A 22,608-nucleotide genomic window follows, 5' to 3' on the forward strand; every position below is an offset into this window, starting at 1 on the left:
TATTTTCCTGTGCCACTGTCAGGCAGAGCCAGAGACGTGATCCCCGGGGTGAATTTCCTATCTCCCATCCAATCATCAAGATTTTTCTTGAAGAGTGCTTATGAGGAACTTTGTTTGATATAGATAGGTAGTTTGTTCGAGAGTATGGGAAGTCTATGGGACAGGAATCTATCCCTCCAGCATGTTCTGTTTATTGTGGTGACAAGGTTTATGTCCCCAGAGCGTGTAGCTCATAGGGATTGGGATTTCTTTAAGTGGAGCATGTCTAAAAGCTCTGGGTTTGACATAGCTTTGTCCGTTAGGTAAAAATCGGCTCTGAGTAGGTGATATGTGACGGAGTAAAGCTGCAGTTTTTTGAGACTATCTGCGTATGGCATCTGTTTGAGGCCAGTAATCCTCTTTGTAAGGTATTTCTGCAGCCTTTCCAGTTGTTATAGATGTCTTGTGAGGTACATACCAAAAGGGGCATTTGTACTCTATAATGGGTCTAATGAGTGATTAGTAGAGGGGAACAATGACCTCTTTTTTCCTGGATGAGAAACCTTTTGTGATGAGGTGTGCCACGTAGAAGGATTTCCTAACTACTGTGGCGATGTGATTATCAAAGAAGAGACTACTGTCCACCTGTGTCCCAAGGTCTCTTATCAAACTTTTGGTGTTAAGTAGACTACCGCCTATGTGGTAGTTCATGAGTACAAAGCTTTTACCAAAAGGGATGATAATGCACTTTTTGGCATTGAGCTTGAGGCCATGGCTGACATCAGGCATCTGTCTCAGCGAGGCCCTTTTGTAGGATGTCCACATCTTCTGGAGTTTTGATTATGGCTCCTAGTTTGCAGTCATCTGTGAACTTCATTAGCCAAAGACCTTCTGTGTTAGCCTGTACTTCAGAGAAGTAGATACCAAGCAGGAGAGGACCCAGGACTGAACCCTGTGGTACTCCACTTGTCACTGGTCTGAAGTTGGATTTAGAGCCTGCTACTTTCACAGTGTGGGGTCTGTCAGTGAGCCAGTTGGCAACCCATCGTGTGACATAGGGATTTATACCTAGTTTAGTGAGTTTATCTATAATTCCAGAGTGGGGGATGGTGTCGAAAGCCTTGGCGAGATCTAGATAGGCTGTGTGAACCACCTTACCCTCATCTAAGGCTTTGGTGACTGCTTCAAAGAAGTCGATCAGGTTTAGGAGACATGATCTGCCTTTTACAAACCCGAACTGGGTGGGGTCCCGAGTTTTGAGATTACCAAAGTCATTGTTTATAAGTTCCATGATGATACGTTCCATAGCCTTGCAGACCAGGCTCGTTAGGCTAATGGGGCGGTAGTTTCTGGGGTCTGTGGTGGCTCCCCCTCTGTGGAGTGGGATAACCGTCGCTGTGCACCATTCAGTGGGCACACAGCCTGAGGTGAGGCTATGACTGAACATGGTACTTAGGTGGGGTGCCAGTTCGTTCTGTAGTTCATGTAGAACACAGCCTGGGATGTTGTCAGGTCCCATGGATGCTGTGTTCTTGGGCTTTGGATAGTGTGTTGTTTTACCTGTGCAGCCATGATTACAGGAACTTTGCATTCTTCTGGTATAGTGATGGGCCCTTTAGGGGATGATGGGGGGGGGGGGGTTAAAGTTAGCACTGAACCTATCTGCCAGGATGTTGGCAACATCAGTTGGTTCTGTACATTTAGTGCCATTGTGCTGTAACTCAGAGCAGATCAGAGTGTTGCAATTGAGATTCTCAACATAGCTATAGAATGCTTTGTGGTTGTCTTTAGAGTCAGTGGTGATTTTGTTTTCGTAACTAGCTTTGGAGGATTTTAAGAGGGATCTCTGCTTTTTACTGGGGATAACCAGGGAGTTTCTCCAATCATGAGATTTTACTGTTTTTTGCAACAGTTTCTTCTGTTGTAGAGTTTGTTTATGGCAGGGAACCACCAGATTGGCTTCCTTTTTTTGGAGGATAGCATCTTGGTTCTGTTAGGGATTGCACGATCCATGCACTTGTGTAAGTGCTTATAAAGTGCATTTGTGTAGGATTCAGCGGTCATACCTCTATTGTCTGTCAGCACGGGTGTCGTGAAGATTGCCACTTCTGTCTTAAGAAATGTGAAGTTAGCTTTAGAGAAATTTTTTACTGTGGTTTCCCTAATGGGGGGTGGGGGAGGGATGTGGATGTCTAGAGTGATTAGCTTGTGGTCAGATCTGACCAACGAGGAATTTACCTCATATATAAATGTTACTAGTATCTTTGAACACACTGAAACAAAACAGAAGTTTTATTTAAATATGTCTGCATGTTGCCGGACTAAGGCTGTTTTACATCTACAGGAATTTGGGAGTGCAAAACATTATTTTGTAGGGAAAACAGAAGCACATAGCAAGACCAAGCAACACTTGTGACCTTAGAAATGGTAATAAGCTATGCTACACTTCAAGTGCAAAGTGGGCACAGATCAAATTCAGAGTCTAGCTTCCTGATGCTGAACTCCCTGCTTGCCATTTCCCTCGAAAATCACTGTTGGTGCAGTTTCGATATGCATACCAGTAGTGCTTCTATTTGTGTGGACATTCCTCCACAGTTGTGCAGCCATAAAGTTAAGTGTAGGTACATAGGTTCTTACTAGACAGGTAGCCTGGGTAACTACACAGAACCTAGTTATGCAACTCAAGAGTATATGGAGGTGGATTTCGCACCTCATTCATTTAGGGCCATGTTACTTAACTCAGGAGTAAATTTCCGAGCACCCAACCACTCAATAAGGCAGAATGTGGAAGAAGCTAATGTGTTACATTGTTTGACACACAAAGGGAACTTGTTCCATAGGTAGGGGAGTACATCAGTGAGTATATCAGTGAAGAACCTCTCTCTCTCCAATATGAAGACTAAGGTCTTTTGAGCAAGTGTTTTATTGGCTCCCTGTTGTAATTCCGAGACTTGCAATTGCGAACCCTAAAATTTGAAAAATAATGTCCAAAAATGCAGGAGAATAGTGAATGTCAAACACTGCTGCTTACTTTTAAAGTTGTTTTTGCAAAGGAGCAAACATCCCCTGAACCCTGATGTAGGGGACAAGCCCCGTAAACTTATAAATTCCAAGTCTGTTAGTCATACCTTGCAGAAAACAACATATTTCAAGAAAAGGCAATCTTGGAATTAGTATATTAAAGTCTGCATGTTCAGTACTGCCAGTTCTTCTAAGAGGTGATGCAATTCCAAGTCTAAGTTAGTTGTCATACCTTGCAGAAAACAAAATATTTCAAGAAAAGGCGATCTTGGAATTAGTATATTAAAGTCTGCATTTTCAGTACTGCCAGTACTTCTAAGAGGTGATGTAAGTCTATAGGAGCCAATATGATAGACTTTTTAGCTTCTCTGACTAAGGGAACCTAGTCCCTTTCTAAGTTAGAAAAATGCTGTAGTCCTGCTGGCTGGGCTAGGTGCTTTGACACGTACATTCAAATGGTGTAATTTTTTCTATGACTGAATAACACAGGAGTATTATATTCGTAAACCTGAAGAATATATCCTTAGTAATTAAATGTGCAAGGTAGCAGAATTTCTTAACTATTAACTGATACATATCACTGTCAATCAAGGTACCTAGATTTCCAATAACTGTATCACTCTTAAGTTGGGTCCAGTTTATGTGGTAAACAGCCACATAAGACTTATTTGCCAAAGACAGCTGCACTACATTTTTACATTAAGCTTAAGGCCATGCTGAGTACACCAAGTGCTGGTCCTGGCAAGCCCATCTTGCAGGATACGAGTCTCAAATGCATATTATAAGCATGTGTGTGTGAGTGGAGGAGATAAAGAAGGACTTGCCTTCTGGGGGAAAAAAAAAAACACTTCTTTCTGGGATTTCTTGACTGAAGCTCTCTTTGACCAGTGTGTTTCATCTTGTTGAATCTTCAGGGATTTAAACTTGATGAACTATATGGGAAGCATGGTAATGACACAAACGTATTTGTAAAACATCAGCAACTTGTTTATTATAATTTAAAAAGCATATATTATTCATATAATTTATAATTTCAAGTCCTGCAGGTTGTGTAGAACAAACAAAAGTTACTGATCATCCTAATCAACTGCTTTTATGAGAAGCCAAATATCAAAATAAGAAGCAACTCCCTGGGTTTGCTAGGGCTTAATTAGTGTGTGCCAATTAAAAAAAAAAAAAAAAAAAAAATCAACCAGTTGCAAAGATGCAGTAATTATTCATTCTGATTAGTTTACAACTAAGGAGAGATGTATTTTTAAATGTAGTTTGTGGTTGCTGTTTCTTTTACATGACCCGAAGAATAAGGCGGCTGTCTGAAAGCACGTCAGTATTTATTTGACATTTGTTGACAGGGTTAGTCTGTCTGAGCTTGCGCCCTTTTTCAAAGGAGGTCAGTGGAGAAAAACTCCATAGTACAAATTATATAAGTATAAAATTCTAAGGACAAAATTATGCAAGTAAAACATTCACAGTACAGAATATAAAATTCACACTACTGATTATGCAAGTGAAAAATTAACAGGATTAAAATAAAGTAAATACAATAAAAAGTATATACAAAAAAGGATAAACAGATGACCAACTGTAGTGCAAGAAGAGATGTCAGCAAAATATGGGATAACAAATGAGAAGTGAGTACTGAGGAGGATTCCGTCACAACAAATCAGCAAAGAAGCAGAATTATTATTATCAGTCCAGTATGAGAGTCACAGACGTTAGTCTGATGAGTAACAGTGTGAGGGGAACTAAGGGAGAAAGACAGAGAAAAGAAAATTAGTATCAGATTACAGAAGGCAGGAATTTGGAGGGGTTTAGAGAGCAGTAGTTGATTACTGTTGTAATACACAGGAAGTTAGAATGGATAGCATAATTGGGGGAAAAGGAAGCAGTAGTGAGGAATGTGAGGGAGGGAGAAGAATAAACCTATCCTCAAACTGAATGGCAAAAAATGCATCATCATCCCCTTTGGGGAGAGTGATGCCCCCACAAATAATCACATTAATAACATGGTCTTAAGCACGCAATCAGTCGTGACGGACTTGGGCACCCAGGTTGATAGCAAAGTGACTTTTGACCACCATATTGCTTCCATTGTACAGAAAGCTTTCTACATAGCCCACCACATTAGTAACAGTATCTCATCCAGAGACAAGGTGGTCATAACATCCCTGTATTCTTCCCTTATAAGACCCATTATTGAGTACAACGCCCCTCTCTCATGTACCTCACAAAGCACATACAGCAGCTGGAGAGACCACAGAGGTCCCTCACCAAGAGAATCCAGGGCCTCAAACATTTACCCTACACAGATAGGCTAAAAGTCCTGTTCCTCTATAGACTCTTCAGAGGTGACCTCTGTCTGGCATAATAAAGCAATTTCAGACCCTGTCTTGATGGGACTGCTGCATATCCGCAAGTCAAGCTTCACTCAAGTAACCCGCATGCACAACCTCAACAGAACTTGTTGGCGGGACAGATTTGTGTCCCAGAGACTCCCCCTTCTGTGGAACAGACTCCCTCTTCATGTCAAGCAGAGTACCTCATTAACCCTTTTTAAGTGCAACCTGGATAACTAGATGGTGAACAGAAAATACACCACTGGGACTCCACCTGTGTCCCTGCTGGACAGGGCCATTGGGTGCTGATGTGTGAGAACATGGGCCAGATTCTTGGCTAGGCTTGTAAGGGCCTCAGGGCCAATAGCCTAGTAAGATCCTATGATAAAGAAGGAAAGAGGGAGGGGATGAATTTTAAGTGGGATGATTGCAGTGACACCTTCAAGTGTTGTATAGGTAACTTCTGAGAGTTGTCTTGAATTCATGTGCATGGGTGATATGTTTTATTACTTTATAAACAATGTTCATCTATTTAGTTTTTCTATTAGGGTACTGGAAAATGAAAGAGGTGTTCTATGGCATAGATTATTTTTACTCTCATTCACCCTTTCTTCCAATACTTCTCGTCATAGAGGCCTCTAACCAATTTCTCATCTATCAATCAATGTGTTTTGTAGCTGCCCTTTGACATCTACAAGCAAGGGTTAAAACCTTTGGCAAGTACTTTGTGTCTGTTGAATGAGACTGCGGATGCAGTCAAGGCACAAGCATCGAACTCAACAGTATACTTACAGATACTCATACTTACAGATACTCATGGCTGTCTGTAAATAAGGCAAAGTGATGCATCAAGGACCACCCCAAATACACACCTTTTACTTACTTAATGATTTTTTTTTTATATTAGAGCATGTGAGTTGGTTAATTAATAGCTTTTATGCCCACAGTGGCAGAGGTAAAGACCTTCTTGCCAAATGCCTAGATAGTATCAAAGATATTTTATAGAAAGTATTACTGGCAACTGCCAGTTTTAATCCTTTAATTCTCTAGCTGGATCTAAAGAAATCACAGCAGGAATTGCCACTGAATTTTTGTACAAATATGTAAACTTCTCTTCCACCTGGCAAAAGTGGCTATACTTCTTAGGTGCCAGTGCATGACACTCAGACTCTAGTTGGGCATTTTCAAAGGTGGTCTTAAATGACTCTATAGCTGAAGGAATAGTGTTTTTTCTATGGCACTTAGATCCCCAGTAAATTCATTTAATGCCTAGGCAAGTCGGACAAGCTCTTTGCCCGCCACCCCCCCCCCAACAAACCACCACAGTTTCAGTTTCCCATACCCTCAGACTGCACTTAAATTTCGTGCCTACTAGGGAGAAAAAATGGATAATCAAACTAGGTGCTCTTTTCCATCCAGGGCTTAATGAATATTTATGAATGACTAATTAATATGCAGGTGCTCACCAATCATGTGCTTTTTCTTATTAGCTTTTGATTATTTAAGACTTCAATTGTTTTCTGTTTTTGTAACACTGATGAAGGCTAGGTTAACTCCAAGCTGAAACCGGTCTGTTTGAGAAGTCTTTATGCTATTTATATTATAAAATCTTTTTTCACAGCCACCTTGTTGCTGGCTTACTTTTTTCTATGTTACATTATCTTGCCGTGCAACTTCCTCCATGCAGGGAGGTTTATTGTAGATAAGTAGTACAGTTGGACAACTTACATCAGAGTCCAAGCCAAAAAAACACAGTGAAGATGAAAATCCTGTGGTGGAATGTCAGCAACAAGCACATTTGTTGGTGACGCTGATGCTTACCAGTGTTTCACTGGTCGTTGCCTTTGTTTTTGCTTCTATTAATAGCCTTACTATTTCTGGCTTTTCCCAACTCATCATCTTTATTTCCCTGGCATATTTTTTTCTAGCACCATGTGTTCTATAGCATCTCCTCCCTCTGACTCATGAAGCTCTTTAAACTCTTTGCAGCTCATCATATCGTCTTCTTGTCTCAGCTCAGAACTACAGCTTTTATTCTTGCTTCATCACTGTTTCACTAAGGCTGAATATTTTATAATTCTCTGTCTACCTAATCCAACTGGGTATAACTCAAACTTCTCATTCTGGGAATCTTTAACACTGAATAACTTTTCTACACCTTTAAAACTCCAAGACAGACCCAGCTAAGATAGAGTCTTCACTGTTTAATATCTTAAACCTCCTGCAGTAGAGGCTCATTCGATACATGCAAATAACCGTTAAGGACATATCTGCTTCAGGTACATGGCTTCTGATGCTTCTACATAGTGTAACCTCTCAATTAACAAATCTTGCTGTTGAACATCAGCCCACTTCCTTATTTACACTTTCATAAAAATTAATGCAGGCTATTCCTTCCCGTTTCTCTCGTAAAGCAAAAAATCTCAGGTTTTCTCGGTGTGCTTTGCTGTTTAACCATACTATTTTAAGCCTCACGTTCAGCCAGACATTCCCACATTTCAAAATCTTAACTTCTGCAGTATTATAGGCTCATCTGAATAACTACTCAAAGCTTCTATTTTTCTTCAACCCTACCACTTGACTTTACACATCCCTTTAGCTTCTCAATCAATTTAAACACCTCTGAGTGCATTTTATTTTATTTTTCGTCTAAGCTACCGGAAGCCATCGCCTGTAATAAGTCTTGCTTTTTTGCCGAACAGCCTGCAATCATGGTCTTCCTAGCCAGAGCTTTTTCTTCTTTTCTGACTGGTTCTCATTTACTTTTCCCAATTTGTTTATTTTTCCCGCTGGCACCCAGGCAGTGTAATTACCAACCAAGCCAGCTGGTCTGTTAAATGCAAGTGGGAAAAGAGAGAGTACGATGAAAAGCACTGGGACCCATCCTGGCTCCCTCTCTAAAAATCAAAACCTAGTCTTCAGCAAGATACAATTCCAGTTAGCAGTTAGGACTGCTTTCTAACAAAAAAAAAGAATACTATGGAATCATTCTGATAGCAATTACCCGTATTTTGAATCAACAATCAAATTACATGACCAGACATACAACTTAGCTGCCAATAACCCACAATATACGTTACTGGAACCAACTCAAATTAAGTAAATGAGAATACAAGCAGCTTACCTTGTTTAGGAAACCTTTTAGAACACCTGCAGCTTTGACAGACAGTGACCTTGGTATACGGATTTGTTTTTCCAAAATTACTTAAAGAAAATTAAAAGAGCAATTAAAATTAAAACAGAGCAAAATATTTTGCAGATATAAAAGAAAAACTTTTAACATAAATATTCATTTCAACATAGATAATTAAAATGTCTCACCTTGGAAAAGAAAATCTTCTGTGTTTTGATCTGGATTATCTGAGCTTCCAACAATATCAAATGGTGAACGACCTGCCATCATTTCAAACATAAGCACGCCCAATGCCCACCAGTCGACACTGAAACCTTGAAAAAGATTATTAACATTCTGAGAAAGTAGATGTGCCATATTAGCATTTGTGCAGTACAATTAGTTCAACTAATTCAAAATAGTCTGCAAAAATGATTTCCCTTCCCAGATTGAACCATCTAGTAGTGTTACTTTGCTGTTTGAACTTTGATTATTTTTGTTGTTTTGGTATGATAGCAAACAGTAACTGAAGTACACTACTCAGATTGCTGGACTTCCCCAATTACCTTCAATTTCATATCTCAACAACCACATTCACAAGAATACTAAATGTACCATCCTGGCTTCCTTTAGACTTACTAAAATTATCCATCTGTTTCCAGTGTACATTATATCCCCAACCCATGTCATATTTAAGATATAGGTCTCAAAATTAAAAATGTACTGTAACTGTGCAACCTTTGCGCCACGATTTCAGGTATGTACAGGTCCTTAATAAAGGTAAAGCCTCACCAAAACATCTGATAACATCCTTGAGCATTTAAAAGTGAAGAATCCCAGAGCAAAAATAATCAAATTCAGCTTCGAGTATCTGGTAAAAAGTAATCAACTCCAACCTGAAGCTACACAGACATGGATTCTCAAGAGAGGTCCTTATAACATATTAGTGAAGCCTTATAATGACCAAATGCAACACCAGCTAAAAACTGTCCAACAGACAAATTAAATAGGTTAATCAGAAAAAGGATCTTATTGCCGAGGCAAATAGCCAATTATGCTCAAGATTACCAATAGGGGTTAGTAGAATCTAGAACAGAACCTGCTGTTAAAAAAGGGATAATTAGTAGCGCATATGCAACACTGCACAATAGCTACAGGAATAAATCAGAGGAGGTTAGAAAGGAACTGGAAAAGAGACTGGATAAGCAATTCACAAAAGAAACAATGGGAGGGTATATGTATGGCTACAAATATGCAACAAAGTCTAGAAGATTTAGGATCTTTGCTTGGAAGTGTTTGCAAAGGTGTTTTATACCCCAAGCAGACTCCAAAGAATGCTTCCTCAGGCAGACTGCAAATGACGGAGGTGTGATGGGGAAGATGTCAGAGACATTGGGTGAGCAGACTGGTGTAACTAAGGAAATTATTTTTTTGAGATATGACTGAATCAGAACTGCCTAGCCATAAGTAAGGTCTTGCTGAATGTATTTTATTTATTTGTGCTTGTTTACCGGGTTAGTACACTGATCACCATTTACCATATGCAAGCACAGCCCAGGTGAAGAGACTCACAGAAAAAAAAAACATACCAAATTCATAAACAGAGAGTAAGCACAGAAGGTAGATAATCCCACAGACAATTGATACAAAATATAAATAATATTAGCAGAGTGGAAAATTAAATGAGAATTAATTTTAGTAGTAAATATGACAAGGAAGCAGTAGCTAAGAACAGAGGGCCAAAGTAGAAGTGACGCAGATGGGGAGGGGGGTTAAGTGATGTGTCCCATGGAAAAGCACTGACAGTCAGATTTTTACTGAGGGTGTCTTTTGACTTCAGCTCTGAAGGTGGGGAAAGAGACTTCTTTAAGGTGAGGGGAAATATCGCCAGAGCTTGGGTGTAAGAATGGAGAAGGAATGGTCGGTATAGTGCAGTTTAGTTTGGGGTGTCTGGAGTGAGGGAGTTAACTGGGAGAGGTTGCGGAGGTTGTAGGGGGTGGTTAGGCACCTGGCTGAAGCAGTATGACTCTGGTGGCTACCAAAAAAGCAGTTTACTAGAAAATGGAAATCAAAGTCTAAACCAGCTGTAACAAAGATAAAAGAATGGAAGTGGGATCAAATTACATAGAACAGAATGGGAGCAATACAGGCAGAACATGTTTTGGAGGAGGAATGAAGTTTAAGGAAAGGCAGGAAATGAATGAACTATGCAATATATGACTGACGACTGTATAGAAGACTATATGTAATGTACAGTGCTTGCAACTGAAAACATTCAGTATGGTTTATTTTCACTTATATATGTAGGATTGTCAATGTCATAAGTGATAACTCAATAAAGATTTTATTTTGTTTATTAAAAATGATCATCAACAAGGGTAAGAGAGGGAGCTTATGCTGTGACACTGCCTCCTGGCTTGTACATCTAGTATTTTGTTGTTAGACCAGAGCACAAATGCACATTATCATTGCCACTGTCACATGGTCCAAAGGATCGATAAAATAATATCAAGCAGTGCTTCCAGGTCAAAAAGAGCTTGTAAATTGCCCAAAGCAAAACCATACCTGCCTCTGGACTGGGCTTTCAACTTGCCATGCTGCACAAATGTGTGAATGGAGAATCAAGCTACAGCTTTCCAAAAAAAGAATTATAAGAATGCCTTTGAAAAAGGGTGGTGTGACAGCTGATAATCTGGTGGAGTGAGCCCACAAAAAATAATGTGTGGTTAGCAAAAGGCAACATAACTGGGAAGCTCTGAAAAATATTGGTCCAACTGGCTGAAGCACAATTCACTGGCAAAATTCACAGATGAAAGTAAATACTTGGAGAAATACACAAAACTTTAGCATACTACTCTTTATTTCAATGCTTTCGTCTCTTGGACTTCTTCAGAACAATTAAATCTACCACAGTTAAAAAAACTATGCTTATATAACCACAGCAATAAAACCATTAATTAATTAAACAATTATATAATAAAAATGTTGCTTCATTTATTCAAACAACCTTCTATCTTTTAGAAAACATTTGATGTTGATACTCTCATTTAACCCTGTTTTATTGTCAGCTTTTAATTTAATTTGCCAATATGTCTCCCTCTGTTCAACCATGTGTTTAAAATCTCCACCTTTTAGATCAGGGTAAACTTGTTCTAGAATAGTAAACAAAAACTTCTTATAGTTCCCACACTCAATAGAATGCTTATACAGAGCATTGTTCTTGTCTGCTTTTTAAAGCGAATTGTGTTTCAGCTAGTTGGACCAGTATTTTTCAGTGTTTTTTGTGGACTTTATTTATTTTATTTATTTATTTAAGTTTGATTACCGGGGAGGTCCACTAGGCTTTGGGGCCCGTTTTCAGTGGAGGCCCGGGGAGAAAAGCTCCAACAGGAAAAACAAGAGTTTAATTACATGAAAATTCAAAGACAGTTTGTATAACATATAGCAGGTAGCAAACAAAGAGAATAAACACTAACAATTTCTAATTTGTTCAGGAAGAAATCACGCTTATATCATAAAAAAATCAAAATTCTACTATTTAGTTGCCTATGCTAAGTATATTTAAAAGAGGTTAGGAAGGAGGAGAGGTTAGCCTGGAGAGAAGGGAGAAGATATCTTGAGAGGTATGGGCTGAAGAGTGCAGTTGCAATGCCTATTTAGATAGAGGTAGGAATGAAGTTGGGTTTTGAAGTTAAGGTTGGTAACATGTCCTTAGTGTGGAGGGCAGGGCATTCCATTTTTTAGCTAGGGTAAAGGATAAGAGAAGCTGACCTGCTGGGTGCTTGGGTTTTTGTACGGTGATCAGGTTTTGGTGAGAAGATGTAAGGGGGGGTATAAGGCTGAAGAATATTAGAAAGAGCAGGGCAGTTAGCAGGATGGAACAATAATTTGTAGGCTGTGATGATTTGGAGAAAGTCAAGTTGATTGAGGAGTTCAAGCCAGTTTAGAGAGTGAAGGGAGGTGCAGTGACGAGAGGAGGATTTGGCATTTGTGGCAAATCTAGAGATTTTGTTTTAACATTGTTCCAATTTGGAAGTAAGTGTGGATGATAAATTAGTCATACAGTAGGGAGGAAAGGAGTTAGGTAGAGGCAAGGGTTAGTCTGGTGTGAGGAGAGAGGAAGTGGTTGCTTCTATACAGTAAATCTAGTTTTATGTGGGGTTTTTTTTATGTTTAGCTGGATATGAGTATTAAATTTTAGTTTGGTCATCAATTGTAACACCGAGAAGTTTGGTGGAGGGAACAATCTCGATAGAGGAGTTGTTGAGGCTGGTAATTTGGAATAAGTTTTTTATCAAGAGAGAAGGATTTAGAGGAGGAGAAAAGGAGGATCTTAGTTTTTTTTTTGCATTTAGAGAGAGGTGATTTTGGAGCATCCAGTTTTCAGTGGTTGAGAAGGCACTTTGTGTTAGGGCTTGGAGCTCTGTTAGGTTAGGGGCACAGCAGATCAAAGTGGAAGCATCAGCGTATTGCACAATTTTGGTGTTAGGAATGGCTTCGTGGAAGTCATTAATAAAGATATTGAATAGTAATGGGCCTAGTACGGAACCTTGAGGTACTCCAGTAGGGGTAGGAAGGAAGGTAGAGGTGGCTTGGCCCCATTTCACAGCTTGGGACCTGTTTGAGAGGTAGCTGGAGAACCAGGAAAGGGATTTTTGGCATAGGTTGAGGTTAGAGAGGTAATTTAGAAGGTGGGTATGGGAAATAGTATCAAAAGCTTTGGATAAGTCAAGTAGAACAGAGGATACTATATTACCAGAGCCACGTGCTGAATTAACAGAGTGCAAGAAGGAGAGAAGGGCGGTGTTAGTACTGTGTCCGGGGCGGAAGCAGTGTTGGGTAGGAGAGAGTAGTTGGTGTTTGGTAAGGAATGGCAGGAGCTGACGGTGGATACATTTTTCTAGGATTTTGGAGATAGGGGAGAGGATGGCTATAGGGTGGAAATTGGAGACATTACAATTTTTACCACCTTTGTGGAGAGGAAGAATGAAAGCGGTGTGCCAAAGTTTAGGTACGTAGGATTCGAGTAATGACCTATTAATTAGGATACTGATAGGCAGAGCAACAGAGTCAGAAGCTATTTTTAGGAAGGAGGATGGAATGCTGTCAGGGGCATTGGAGCAGGGCTTCAGTTTATACAGAAGTTTCTTTATTAGGTCAATGGATACTGGTTTGAGTTCAAAAGAGGGGAGGGAAGAGAAGGGGGATGGAAGATTGAGCAAGGAGGGAAGGAAGGTTATTGTTTGTGAATGTCTTGGTTAACTCAGCGATGGAAGAGGTGAAGAAGGAATTGAATAGGGAGGCTATTTCAAGGTCAGATTTGCTGGTATCAGGACAGGGGTTGTTTTTTGTACCTGGACTAAGGAGGGAATTAATAGAATTCCAGAATTGCTTGGAATTTCTAGTGTGGTTTTCTTGTAGTTTGATGTAGTAAGACTTTTTATCTCTAATGACTTATTTTTTGGCAAGGTTTCACTGCACTTTACTGGTGCAGTTTGCTGTGATAACTGGGAAGCTACTTAAAATCTGCTTCACTACAGTTTTACTTTGTTTTCCCTTCACAAAGGACAGAAATAATTGATCATACTGCCTCTGAAGGCTATGGTACTCCACATTCAAACATCAAAGCCCTATTCACATACAGAAGGTGCAGAATTTTTCCTGGCTTAGATTTTTTTTCCCTTATGGAAAGAAAAGATAAAGGAAAAAAACAAAACAACAAGACAAACGAACAGATCGAGTCAAAGGCACATCAGGCACTCCCACAGACATGAATGGCAGTTTGTTAAAGCACTACACTACACTACTGTTGTGGAAAAACTGCCCTGGGTTTACTGCACATCAGGACCTGAAATCTGTCAGACTGAGAAAGCTGCAACTAACGTCTTCCAAGACACAACTTGCAACTATGCCACAGTTTCACTTGCACTTAGCAGTATCAGCATTGATACGGCACAGCCCTGTTTGCTGTAGCCATCAATATGCCAGTATCACAAACAATGGTTCTGTACTGGTTCATGTTTCCAGCCATGTCTGCTACATCAGCTAATGTCAGTTGTAGGGGGTGCAGATGATCTTTACTGATTAGTCCACATTTTCTTTGCTGACATTTCTAAAACTTTCCTATTTTAGCGTTGTCGCCTCACAGTAAAACACTGTCCAGTTCAATTCTCAGTTAGAGCGTCTTCTGCGTGGAGACATGCGTGAATGGGCGTACCTTCGTTGAAGGTTGTGCGTCAGGGCTGGCAACCTGGCACGTAACAATCAACTGCCAATCATTAGCGGACTGCAGTTCCGCTGTGGCGACCCCTAACCGGGAAACGCCGAAAGACACAACAATGCACATAAAGCACCTTAATGTTATATGACTGGTGTTTACATGCATTACATGTCCAAATCAACCTAAACTACTACTTGGTTCTTGTTCCAAAATATGCTGACCCCACACTGTTTCTTTGGTGGTCTTTCAGACCAATGATTAGAAATGAATTGAGGTAACACATTTGAAAAGATCCCAGACTTTAATGGTGGTTTTCTTGAAAACCCATGTCTCTGCTCCATAAAGCACAAATGCTTTAATGTGAAATTGATGTATGTAAATGTTTGCTTAGACAGTGATGCCTTTTTCTTTCCAAAAATCTGTCATGACTGAACATATGCAATTTGAGATGTTAGTTTCATCAACTAACTTGTCCTGGTATACGTGACAGACAAAATATATGAAAGTTTTACTTTGCTCTAACTACTTGTCAGAGTCTATATTAGTTTGAACAACTAATCAGAGGCACAAATATTCAGCGAAAATAGTTTCAGCGATTTTCTGAATTTACCAAGGGCAAGAAAATATTTGCCCACAGCACAATAGACCAACGTCTAAGCAAATTGAACCCTCCCACCCACCCCCAGCTATATATACTAACTCAGAGATTGCATTACAGTGGAGAAAAGAGCAAAGTTGTGTAGTTGGTTAACTACTTCTTTGTTCTTGGTAAATTCAGAGAATCACTGAAATGATTTTTGCTGAATTTCTGTCGCTGATTATGTGCTCACTGAATGGCATTTCGATAAACTAATATAGATCCACTTGTCATGTAACACAAGGTAAAGTTTCTGTGAGGGTAGTACAGTGGTGCAACAGGTAGGACCTCCATTTCACTGCAATAGTTTCTACAGTTTGGTTCTCGCCTGGGGTGTCTTCTGTGCAGAGCATACATATCCTCCCTATGTTCGCATTTTTTTCCACCCACATTCTACAGACATGCATTACATATACTGGAGACTCTAAATTGTCTGTGTGTGTGTGTGTGTGTGTGTGTCATAAGGAAGAAATATCAGGCAGCAATCTGCTCCCCCCTTTACCTTGAAACCTCAGTGGATATTGTTGGCTGTCTGCAGGGTCTCTCTAGGAGTCTGCTGCAACTCGTAAGAGAATGACCAGGCAAGGTTTCTTATGTTAGTTGTCATTGTCATGAACTGCTTTGAACAGGTTCATTTTTAGCACAAAACTGTTGCTAAGCAGCACAGTATCATTAACATACACAAGACTAAAAAGTCAGAGATCAATGCCAGTCTAGGTACTACAAATGTCTGCCATGGTCTCTTCAAGAAAACAGTATATTGTTACTTTGAATAGGTCACAGTCACTGGTCAGAGACTATGAGCAGCTAGTTGTGAATACATTTCAACTCTGCTTAGTCATGCACTGTGGAGTGCATTATGTTATTTTCTATCTATACTGCCAAAAGAAGTTGAGAAGTCAACAAAAGTCATAGTCGTGGTTTGACTTCTACACAGCCATTTTCTTACAACTGTCTAATATAAAACAAGTTATCACTGCATCCATGTTCAGGATTGAAGCTGGCATGGGATTCTCTGCATTACTTTCTCTGTTCTAGGTTAACTGAGAACACACTCAAGAATCACAGGAAATACGAGGCTATTTGACCACAGGCCATGTGCACCTTGCCAATAAGCACCCTCAGGGTTTGCTGACCTTTTCAAGGAGGACAAAGGCTAAAGTTCCAAAGTGTATATCAGGGCAACATCCATTTGTCCAAGCTGTGTCTGAAAGCTGACATGGAGTCACACTGCTTGACATGCAAAAAGACATGCAAAAGGATTTTTTCCATAGCAATGGGATGTCCTGCGTAATGAACCTATATCTCTATTTAGTTTTATTACCTGATGTAAACTGAGATGCCTTGTTCTAGTACTGGTTTACACTTTTTGATACATCTACAAAAAGGTCATGGATAATAAGGACACTGAGGGCATGGAAAGCAAGGCAAAGGTCCCCCAAGATTCTATTTGTTGGGAACCTCTAAGTCACAACTGACATATACATGACTAGATGCTGACAGACGGCTAATGCTCCTAAATTTTTGACAAAATAGTTGTCACCCTTTTTGTGAAACAGAAGTGATTTTTTGCCATCCGTTGATGCAGTTTCAGACTCCTGTATGTGCTTTCCCAGACTATAATGAATTATTAGCTCCACTTGCACTATTTTTATTTGATTTATGGCAATTTTAATTTCGTGTTCGGCTGGTTGGTCTGAGTGAACTATTTTGGGTCTGTGTAAAAGCTTCTTCACAAGTAAACCGTGGTCACAATCTGTCAGTAATGGTTAGTTCAGGAGTTTCTCTAAATGTGTAAGCCAGGATCAAAGGAGGTGAGTGGGAGTTTCTCAGCCATGAAATTTAAATTGCATGCTGGATAGGCAGCATGTTTAACAGACAGACGATGGAGAATCAGATTCATAAACTGATGCTACCTGTGAAATCACTGAGGAAAACTTATAGGCAGACATGATGAAACTGAAGAAAGAAGCAACTTGTACTGCGGGGAAAGGTGAAATTTGTGTTAAACAAGTTAGTATGACACTGCAGAAGATGCATGGTTGTACATTCCATGTACAATGTCTTTCTTTGAGAAAACCCTTCTCTTTCCTAAGGTTTGACCTCCTTAGTCCTGGAACTTGCTGCTTCTTTAAGGATGGCAGCTAGTTCAGAAGAGAACAGTAATTTTGAGAATTAAGATAAAACCATCCTAGTTGTGAGGCAAAGATCTTGGTGGGTGGGACAGGCAACTTTGCCCTCCTGGACAGAAAGGAAGAAATGGTACTACATAAGAAGAGACACTTGTCATGTACAAGGCACTGATCCAGAGCTATCTTAACAATACTGGGAACTGTCTGAAGTACCCTTGCCTTTTCTCTTTTTATTTAGCAGAACTTTCTGAATAACAGGACAAGAATGGGATGTGCAATGACGGCCCTAGCTCCAAACAATTACAATATTCCGATTGCAAAAGTGTGCAGATGAGAGTTCCTGGAACAAAATGCATGGCCTGGAGATTCAGGTGGGATGCAAATAAACTAATTTCTGGGAGAACCCAATCTCTTGCAATCCAAACAAACACTTCCTAAATCATCATTCATTCCTAAAAAGACAATTCCTCTGCTCATGGAAATGGGTTGAACACTGTTTAATTTTAAAGCAAGTTTCCAAAGTAGCAATGTTTGCCTATAAAGATGATACAAATGAAAGTGCTGGACTCTTATCAATGCACCACATCACTGAGGCACTGCTTTTCACCTGCAACATCCCTGACTTGAGATTAAACCTGAAAACACACAGAGCCAGCACAGCCAATATGTTTTTGACTGACTTGTAAGGACAAAAACTCACGCAGACTGTAACTCAGATGAGCTCCCAAAGTATATTCCAAAACATATACTGTGATTTTCTGTATTGATCAAAGTGGGACAAATGGCAGACCCAGACTGAGGGCAATTTAACTTTGCCACCAAAGGAATGTCTACCTTGAAAAAAGGGATCAAATGCAAATCTGTTCCTGGCTGCGACTGTATGCCCTCACCTCAGAAGTTCTTCAAATACCACTGATACTTTCTAATATGTTGTCAAGTGCCATGTAGGAATATAGACCATAAATTAGAGGATCATTCTGAACATAGCAGCCACAATGCTATCCATTTTCAATAATGAAAGAAAGCAATCTTTCCGGTGATGCACATTACGGTAAGGCAGACAAAGACCACTTTTTTTTGAAAACAGATGTGCCCAAAATTAATCCTAGGAAGCTGAAATTCAAGATATGCTGCACGGTGCCCTGATGTTTCGGCAACAACTGTGCTTTAAAAAAATCATCAAGGTGAAGAAGTAAACTTTAAGCTTTGGAAGTTGCAGTCAAATCAAGAGAAAAAAATTACAATTGGGTAAAGAATTATAATAGCAGATGTTTGAGAGTAATCCAAAGACAACTTTTTTGCTTTCCACTCTGCATGTCCTCACTGTTTGCGTGGGTTTCCTTCCACATTCTGAAAAAATGCAGTAGGTGGACTGGACACTCTAAACTGGTCATAGGTGTGAATGTGCATACAAGCGTGGTGCAGAAAAAATACTGTGACAGGGCTAGCAACTCAGCAGTGTAAACCTTAGCGCTAGATGACGGTCACTGGTGAAGTGATACCCCAATCCCATGTGCAAAAATGGGGGGAAAGAGATTGTGGCTTGATGGACTTGGGGGAGCAAGTTTGTGTGACCAACACAGAGTGCTAGGTGAGCAAGCTATGGCTCTGGGGAGAGGAAACATACACCCTAGCTCCATTCTTGTAAACTTGGTTGAAAGACGATGACATGACAAACAGCACAGAAAGAAAAAAAAAACTAAGAGACAGGCAAACATCATTCTAACTATACTTAAACAGTAGAAGTGGGAGTATGTGGTTTTCTAACTACCTCACAGACAGACAACAAGCTGCTAAGTGGCAACACTCTTGCTCTCCTTTCCTCAACACCATTTCCAAGGATCCATCTTAGGGCCTATGCTATTCAGCATTTTCATCAATGACTTCCACTCTACCCTCACTCAAGGTACAGTAATCCAATACGCAGATGATTCTACTATCATTTGCACTGCCAATTCTCCACCCGAACTCCTGAAACTTATCCAGTCAGCTCTCACCTCCACCGAAATATGGATGGCTAACAGCCACCTTGCCTTACACCCTAAGAAAACTAAACTTGTACTATTTACACCTAAGACCACCATTACTATAAACAAAGACTCTTTCTATTCTCTTCCAAGATAACACTACCACTGAGGTTGCCACACATACTAAACTTCTAGGTGTCACTATAGATAGACACCTAACTTTCGACATGCATTTTCACAACATTAAAAAAAGCACACCAGAAACTGGGCATGCTACTCTGACACAAAACATTCCTCAATTACTCCTCAAAACAATCCCTTGCCTCCTCCTTCCTGGTCCCATCTATTCTTTACGGTGCTTCTCTCTTACATACAGGGCAGTCTTAAAATCCAAACTAGACTCATGCTATAACAAAACTGCAAAGTTTGTCACTAATGGATGACACTCATCTCAGCACTGCGCTGCTCTTCAATTACTAAACTGGCTAGAACTTCCTCATCTTCTTTCATACACATACCCAACAACTGCCCACAAAAACGAATATTCAATCCATCTAGCTGTCCTGCCCTTTTTTTTCTCTATTTACACTATACCACCCTAAATAGACCTCTCTGCTCTGAAAATTAAATACTCTTGCAAGCAGACAAACCTAAACTCTCCGCTGGTCAAACTGTCCACTCCTTTTCCAGTGCTAGACTATTGAACTCTCTCCAACCTTCATTTAGATCCACTAGCAAAGCATCTGTCTTCAAAAAAATCTTTGAGGCATCTTTCCTTTTTTTTTTTTTTTTTTTTTAATTTCTCCAAGTCTTTTGAGCTTCTAATACCATGACAGGAATGGACCCCATTCCTAAGTCAAAGTATGATTAAAGTTCAAGAAATTAGTATTGTTTCACTCTTTGATGTCAGCCAAAAGTGCTGTTCGCAGCACCCGCAACGTGCTCAGTAAAGACTCCTGTAATTCGTACGTAGTTACATGTATTGGTAGTATATCTAAATATGACTGCAAACTCTTTTTTTTTTTTTTAAGACCCCGTTGCTCCTATGACTATTGTAACTACCTGGGTATCTTTCTTCCACATTTCTCTCATTTCTGCTTGCAAATCCTGATATTTTATGACTTTGTGTCTCTCTGTGTGCAGGACACTGTAGTCACTGGGTGTGGCAATTTCAATGATCAATGTTACTTTTGTCTTCTTTTCTTGGACCACTCATCCAGTTTTCGAGCATCTATCTTTTGAACTGTTGGTAATGGATGATCCTACGTGATGTACACTTCATTTTATATGATGCTTTGTGGCTCATGTTTCCAGTGTTTTTCAGACACTTCTATACCATAATGTTTGCACAATGCCTTTCAGTATACAGTCCCTCTGCCATTAGTATGTCGCAACCAGCAACGAGATGTGCAACTGTTTCCAATTCTGTTTTTCCAAAACCTACATTTGTCTATTTCTCCCATATGTTCAATGGACTTTGTAAACCAACGTGTATGTAGCCCACTATCTTGGGCCGCCAACATTAACCTTTCATCTCTCGGCTTAAATTCACCTCTCCTTAACCATTACTGCATTTGTTCCTGATCAACATAGGTTCATAGGTTGGTACTAAGCTATCGACCCAAGGGCCTACGTAAGCCTAGCCAACAAGGTTCCGTTGGCTTAAGCCACCCAAGAAAGTTATTTTCCTGTGCCACTGTCGAGCAGAGACACAGAAGTGATCCCTGGGGTGTATTTCCTATTTCCCATCCACTCATCAAGATTTTTCTTGAAGAGTGCTAATGAAGAACTTTGCTTGACATAGATGGGTAGCCTGTTCCAGAGTATGGGAAGTCTCTGGGACAGGAATCTATCCCTCCAGCATGTCCTGTTTATTGTGGTGACAAGGTTTAGGTCACTAGAGCGTATAGCTCGGAGGGATTGGGATTTCTTTAGGTGTAGCATGTCCAACAGCTCTAAGTTTGACGTAGCTTTATATGTTAGGCAGAGATCACCTCGGATTAGGCGATATGCTAGGGAGTAAAGCTGGAGTTTTTTTGAGACGGTCAGTGTAGGGCATTTGTTTGAGGCCAGTAATCCTCTTGTGAGATACTTCTGTGGCCTTTCCAGCTGCTGCAGATGTCTTGTGAGGTAAATTCCAAAAGGGGCGTTGTACTCTATAATGGGTCTAATGAGTGTCGAGTAGAGGGGAACAATGACCTCTTTTTTCCTGGATGAGAACCCTTTTATGATGAGGTGTGCCACGTAGAAGGACTTCCAGACTACTGTGGCGATGTGACTATCAAAGGAGAGACTACTGTCCACCTGGGTCCCAAGGTCTCTTATCACACATTTGGTGTTAAGTAGATTGATGCCTATGTGGTTGTTCATGGGTACAGAGTTTTTACCAAAGGGGATGACAAGGCACTTTTTGGCATTGAGCTTGAGGCCATGGCTCTGACACCAGGCATCTGTCTCAGAGAGGCCCTTTTGTAGGATTGTCCACATCATTTGGGGACTTGACTATGGCTCCTAGTTTGCAGTCATCTGCGAACTTCATTAGCCAGAGGCCTTCTGTGTTAGCCTGTACTTCAGAGATATTTCAGATGTACTTGTTCCCATCACATTGGTTCCTTTGCCAGCTTCCTCCAGTACATTCCAGCACTGTCTTGCCTATTGTTTGTACCCCTAATTGCACTCATACCGGTCGAAAGAATCTCCTTTCTTCATCCCCATGTTGGCTTGGTTCTTAGTACACTTTCTGCTACTTTATGAATATAATGTTCTGTTTTGTCTTTAGCATCTAAAATACCACTCTTTCCTTATTTCTTGAATTATCCCCCCCACTTCATCTGTTATTCATCCTGTTCCTTATTTCTTGAATCACCCCCCACTTCATCTGTTATTCACCCTGTTCCATTTCAAATTGCCACTTTCTGCTTGTGCTGTCTAAAAGAGCCTTAACTGTGACGCTCTAAAAATTATCATTTGAAAATCAGGTAATCCTAAATCTCCTTGTTCTTTTGGGAAAATCAAGTAATCCTACTTGACACTTGCCCTCCCAGATAACTAATAAAGAGTTGAAGGATTTTTATTATCCACAATTTCTCCTCTGGGTGAAAAAATATGCCTGACCTATGTATAACACTAAATTCTTACTGTTTTGTATCTTGCTGTCCATAACCACAGGCAAAAGCTTCAGTTTCTCAGTTTTTGTATTTTCTT

The 22,608-nt window shown here is 40.1% G+C and overlaps 1 protein-coding gene across 1 annotated transcript in view; it reads right to left on the bottom strand.

Annotated features, from left to right (window-relative positions):
• Window positions 1–22,608, bottom strand: part of PRKCI (protein kinase C iota) — a 1,721,954-nt gene that overhangs the window by 220,030 nt on the left and 1,479,316 nt on the right. The window contains exons 14-15 of the mRNA XM_044070065.1: window positions 8,658–8,783; window positions 8,461–8,540 (exon numbers count right to left, since the gene is read on the bottom strand). Of these exons, the coding sequence (XP_043926000.1) occupies window positions 8,461–8,540; window positions 8,658–8,783 (206 nt within the window). The remainder of the gene's footprint in view (window positions 1–8,460; window positions 8,541–8,657; window positions 8,784–22,608) is intronic.

The sequence above is a fragment of the Protopterus annectens genome, chromosome 4.part1 (genome assembly GCF_019279795.1).
Source record: "Protopterus annectens isolate FY-2018-M chromosome 4.part1, PAN1.0, whole genome shotgun sequence".
NCBI classification, from domain to species: Eukaryota; Metazoa; Chordata; order Ceratodontiformes; family Protopteridae; genus Protopterus; species Protopterus annectens.